This window comes from Teleopsis dalmanni, chromosome 2 (genome assembly GCF_002237135.1).
Source record: "Teleopsis dalmanni isolate 2A chromosome 2, ASM223713v2, whole genome shotgun sequence".
Classification (NCBI taxonomy): Eukaryota; Metazoa; Arthropoda; class Insecta; order Diptera; family Diopsidae; genus Teleopsis; species Teleopsis dalmanni.
Genome location: NC_051847.1, coordinates 242,056,805 through 242,063,096, shown reverse-complemented (window position 1 = coordinate 242,063,096; position 6,292 = coordinate 242,056,805). Strand labels below are relative to the sequence as shown.

The window sequence follows — 6,292 nt, the reverse complement described above, 5'->3', positions numbered from 1 at the left end:
AATCAATATATAAAATAAGAGAAATCAATCAAGAAAAAAAATTAATTTACAACATAGGAATTTCACGTATGCTTTTTATAACGTTTACTATATAACACTAAACGGTAATAACTATTAACATTTAAGCCAATTATAAATAAATCACATTTCATATATATATATAACTTTAAAAAATAATCATTGACAAATTTTAAAAATTTACTAATGATATTTTCATCGTAGACTAAATACTTTCGATTCAATTCTAAAGCGTATTTAAAAAAATTAAAACAACGTAAATACGCTATATCATAAATACAAATTATGGTGATAAAGATTTCTTTTTTTTTTTGTCATATAATACAAAAAAAAGTAAACGTTATAACTGTTAAATAAAAAAAAAACAATTTTTTTCTATTTAATTTAATCATCCACTCCACTTATATATATTGCCTTAAATAAAAAACTGACGATCAGTATTTGCTGTGGCGTTACGAGGTTGATATGTTGGACCTCTTAATGTATCACTGTGATTGGCATTCGGTAAGGCTACAACACCAATACCACCTTGTGTAGGCGTTTGTATGAAAACCGAATTGGGGTCATTCATATTATTACCAATTGCATCAGAATCTGAAGGATTTGTTGGTGTAACTACAGCGATTGGTTCATATATAGATTGATGTGGTGATTCATCCTCATCCTTGAAACTACCGCTTAAATTCGGATTTAAAATGTTATTCGAAGAGTGTGACGCTGTATCATATGTGGCAGGTATTGTAAAAGAATTTGTAGATGCGACATCGGCCACAACTTCCTCCAGATACGGTGGCGCTGCTACACTGATTGGATGCACACGACGAAACAAACTAGAAATGTTTGAATAGCAAATTAATATTTTTAGATATATAAATATATGTATATATAAAAATATTGTGAATGTATATTTAATATTTAAAAGTAAGTAAATTTTATAAATTGTACCCATTATATATAGTCCGAAATAGGTTTGGCCTGCCGTTCAATTCTTCAGCTGTTTGGGATGTTTGTTGAACAATATTATTTGGTGTACGATCAAATGGATTAACCCGACGTGAATTATGTGAGGGTGACTGATGTGCTAATAATACTAAATTTCCAAAATCTAAATAATTCAAAATACAAGATATAAATCACAAATTTGTTACCATTTTCTTCATCAGAGGTTACATCACCGGCACCTAATGCAGTGCTGACAGTTGTATTACTACTCTCACGCGTAAATGTACCATGGCGTGTTGTTGGTATAACTTCTGTTGCCGTTCTAACAGTCGATGTGTTACCACTTGGTTGTAATAGTGGAGTTGTGTCATCATCTGTATCCGATACACTATCCAATGAAGACTGTCGATTCCGATTTGATCTCGCCGTGCCTTTCGTAAAAACCTTTCGCTTACATATGGGACAAACGCGACGATTTTCTGTTAACCAAGGGTCAATGCAATGACTATGATATGCTGAAATAAAGAAATTTTAATTTATAAAACTTTTTAAAAACGATTGAATTATTAAAATGAATTTTGAAAAAAGAAAACCTAAAACTAACCCTACATTCTTATGTAAATTCTTAAACCAATCAGATCAAAATGTTTCGACTGTTACATTTAAATGTACTCTTGATCTGTCGAATTTAGTTACTCAATCTATCGTTTTTAGAGTAATATAATATTTGTGTAGTTTTATAAGTGGACATTTTTATTATTCATATATACATATGTGTGACCGAAAGAAGGTGATTCGCTTTTTAACCACCATATTCAACCTAATTCTTCACGATGCTATTAAGTCGCTAGTGGTAACAGGGAACATATTCAACAAAACATTGCTGACCATTGTCTACGCAGAAAACATAGAGATCTTAACCAGGTTACTACACTATATGAAAGAAACGTTTGTCGATTTACAACCCAGAGATAAAGTACTATGGCTAAACATTAACGATAACTAAACAAAATACATGTGGGTTGGAAGAAACACGCACAGCCCAATTTCAGAAACCTTTTAAGTCGGTGATTTCACTTTTGAAGAAGTTGAAAGCGCTAAATACCTTCGTCGGCGCACGAACGCAGAGCTACTACAACTTTGAAGATGCTGTAAAATTCGCAAAGTTGCAGCGATGAGATGGATCCTGCACGTCATGAGAATTCCGGATGATAGACCAGAAAAGCGTATACTCCTTTTCACGCCGTACAACGACGGCAGAAGAGGTAGACCAAGTATTAGATGGCTCGACAATGTGATCGACGCTATCAGAAAAATAGGTATTAAAAATTGGAGGCCTAAAACAACGTGCAAAGCAAAATAAAGGAAGCTGATTTCTGTAGCTAAAGCTCAACCTGAGCTGTAACGCTGATGATGACATATGTATGTATGTCTATCAAGAAAATAGCTCGAGTGTTATACTTTTCGTCCGAGATTAACCAATCGAAAATAAAAATTGCACTAAATGTAAATCTCGATTGAAAAAGTTACTCTGGATTTACCAATCGAAAGCGACATAAAATTGTTGATTTGTTGATTGCTGATTTGGAAAGGCATTGTGCAAAGAAAACATAAAACATAAGCATTACATCTCCATATTCAGAATTGTACGATATGTTCGTACTTAAAATGAACTATCCTCAATAAAACTCTTGTCTAAGACAAATCAACAATTCATGGGTAGTAATTAGAGTATGTACTTAGTAATAGATAAGTCATCATCCTTGTTTGTTAGATAGATTACGCGAGGATCTCTATAACTGCGTTATTAGATAAGTTAAATCAACAACCTCAAAATCGATTAAATCGGAAAAATGCTTCTACTGACCCATATGCTCTTTCTAGGAACAGTTTTGATTGGGTAAGTTCGAATTTAGATGATGTAACGTTGTTAGATTTTACAAATATCTCTATGCAACAAGTTTTACAATATTTTAAATAGGATTTTAGAAACTAATTAGAACATCAAGTGTATGCCTCATTAATACCATTAATTTTATAAAACCACTGCTAGTTTAAAGTATACCAGAAAAAATAGTCTTTTCTGATATTATAGCAAGTAAAACACGCAAGCCCCTGAAAAGAATTAAATTATCTCATCGAATTTATCGAACCCGCTAGGTAACGAACTAATAATAAGTACTACTTTACTTAAAATCGATCGCCAGTGATTGACAAGAAGCACCCTCGGAAAAATATCTTTAGCATTTACAGTCTGTGTAAGTCTTCAATAACTGTCCGGCTGGTGTCACTGCCATCCAGGAATTGCGATGCACCAAGCGGGACTATTTCAAAAGAGTAAGCTTTGATATTTATTACAGACATCATACTCTGTGAATTAAAGCTTTGCAATTATCTGCTTCAAGGGGTTCGACTTAGTACTGCCAATAACATACGTGTTTATACACAGAAAAAAAATCAACGTTGCCAAACTGCCATTATATAAGAGCTGAATCCTTCGTCTCTCAACTTCTTTACCGATTGAATAACAAACCACTGTGTCTGTGACTCAATATCTGAGTTCTCATAATACACATAGCTTCGTCAAGGTGGGATCAATTTTCCCCAAACATGCTGACGTTGTGTGAGGCTTCAAACAAAGTAAATCCTTATCCTGCGATCTCTTCCATTTCGAAGTGTGATGTATTTGCTGTCTTTTCTGCTATTGAGAGAGAATTTGAGAAAGTAGGTTTGGCGGTAAATGAGGGTAAAACGAAATACATATTGGCTACTGGCAGGTAACAGCTATGTTAGCCTAAAATTTAGACGAAAATTTACCACTGCACATAGACGATTTTAGAAGCAAATAAGATGTAGAACACTTTCTCGACCGATAAAACTTACGCTGTATAGCTTGCTCTTCTTATCTATAGTTATGTTTGGCGCAGAAACATAGATGCCATCACAGAATACTGAAGCTACACTGAAAATATTCGGGAGAATATACGAGGTTTATCGCGATAATTGATATTGTTTGATACATTAATATCCAAAAGCACTTAATAAACGAAATTAAAGAAAACAAGTCGAAGAAGCTAATTCCAATATTGGTTGTAACTAATTTGGGGGTCCTAATATTTTAAGACTTACAAAACTGCGAATATTTAACACCAGCCTAAATCTGTTTTTGTGTATTGTAGAAGTCTAGCGCAGATATTACTAGTAAACCGAAAACAATAAGCAATAAGAATCTCCTAATATGAACAAGCAAAAAGCAGTCACCAAAAAAAATAAAAAATATAAAGTAGGGATAAAATATCATGACAAAAAGGTGCACATCGATGAAATACGAAACGCTCTAGAAGACTATGAAAAAAAATATATGGAAAAGAAAGCTGCTAAATAAGCTACATATCTCATTAGCAGCAACTCAGAACACTCGCCACCGACCGAGACTGTTGAAGGAAACTTTTATTACCTTATGCTCTGGATCAGAGCGACAATTGTTATTATTTATAGTTATAATTTTGTTAAAAGTTCTTGCATAGAACAAGAATCTTATATATATAATATATAAAAACTAAAAATAAAATGTGTTTATTACTAATGTAGGAAAGTTTGTAATACTTACGATGCCTGCATGGCAATACACGCAACTTATCGCCCTCAACAAATTCATCCAAGCAGATAACACACGTGTCATGGACAATATCACTATTCTTAGTGTATTTTAAAATTGGCAGCTTTTTTAGTAAGCGTTTCGGTAAACGATTTCTTCGGACACGCCGCTCCTCACGTACGCACTTATAAATCATGTAAAATATCTACAAGAAAATAATTATAATTTTATTTATTTTATCTAATATTTAATTAAGTTTACCATAACAAGAAAACAAAGACCGATTAAAATTGAAAAAGGTAAAATCAGTTGAGTGTTAATATTAAAAGGTGGTTCATCGTTAATAACAAGAATTACATCAGCAGATTGGAGTATTAAACTCAAGCCAGTTGTATAGCCGACAAATACAGAGGGTATATAAATACCAGTTGAATTTTCAGCTCTCATTTGTTCTACAAATTTGTTAAGTATATTAATTAAATAGCATATTAATTAAATATATATTCAAACTAACCTAAATCATCACTTTTGTTGTTATAAACAATAACACAATCATAACGTGCTTCTTGAGCATTACGCACCTTCAACTCGAAAGAACAATTATCCCCACCCCTGTAATAAAAAATAGACCATTGAATATTATTTCATTATACATTATATACTATTAATTATAATTAATTAATATTGTAGTATTACCTTTCGATAATGGCAACAAATTGGGAATTGCTTGCATAGCGTCCTTTATTAATTGGGTCAATTTTTGTACAACCTTGAAAAGGATTTGTCTGTTTACCAATATATTTAAGACCACTAGATGGTAAACTAGGACCAAATGCTGCTGGCATGTCATTATATTCTTCAATTAGCTTCGGAAAAAAATTAAAAATAAATGTTCATAATTTTCCAATTATAATTATCGAAGCATACATTATTTTAGCTTACCTTATTAGTGTTTCTGTTATAAACTAATATATGAGCATCTGATACAATACACAATCCTAATATAGCAATTTTGAAAACTACCAATTGGATTTTCGTATCTTGTAACAGCATTTTGATCTCTATAATTGTAGGATCAAATTTTAGTCACTTATTAATGTGTAATTTAAAGCACAAATTCGTCAAAGCAGAGTCGTAAAACTATTAAAATCTTTACAATGTTCCCTTCTATTTCTTAATTATTCAGAACTAAAACTCTTAAAGCGGATCAAATATTTTTTTTAAAAATCGGTACTGTATTTCACTCTTTGCATGTCTCATTGGGATATGGAATTTGTTGTAAACAATCTGTAACATAAAAAAAATAATTCAACCTTTTTCAAAATATTTTAAATATACACATATATGTAAATACATACATTTTATTATACAAATTTTAATAAAATTGAATTAAAATTAGGTTCATTGTAATTTTTAATGCACAAAGAATATAAATAACTGAAAAGTTCATTCACTTTTTATATTGTAGAAGATACACAAAAGTACATATCAATACAACTCTTATCAAATAATATTGATAATGTAACTGACCAAAATTATGATAGGTAAATTAATACAATAGGTAAAGCCGATCAGCATAGATAAAATGTTTAAAGCAACTATATAATGTGTATGTATAGTATAATATATGAATGTAAAGAAGACATACAATATTAATCTGTAATATATATATAGAAAGGTATAAAACATAAACTTCATTAATTGGAAAAGCTTGTACAAAATCGTGTTGTTGCC

The 6,292-nt window shown here is 31.3% G+C and overlaps 1 protein-coding gene across 1 annotated transcript; it reads right to left on the bottom strand.

The window, feature by feature from the left end:
* Window positions 1-351: 351 nt before the first annotated feature.
* LOC119682721 (E3 ubiquitin-protein ligase RNF13-like) lies at window positions 352-5,850 on the bottom strand. Its single transcript, XM_038096214.1, has 8 exons — window positions 5,501-5,850; window positions 5,255-5,424; window positions 5,073-5,170; window positions 4,820-5,010; window positions 4,571-4,763; window positions 1,167-1,475; window positions 964-1,108; window positions 352-848 (listed from the first exon to the last, which is right to left on the bottom strand). Exons 1-8 carry the CDS (start codon window positions 5,609-5,611, stop codon window positions 434-436), a joined length of 1,632 nt encoding a protein of 543 aa, XP_037952142.1. The 5' UTR covers window positions 5,612-5,850; the 3' UTR covers window positions 352-433.
* Window positions 5,851-6,292: the final 442 nt, after the last annotated feature.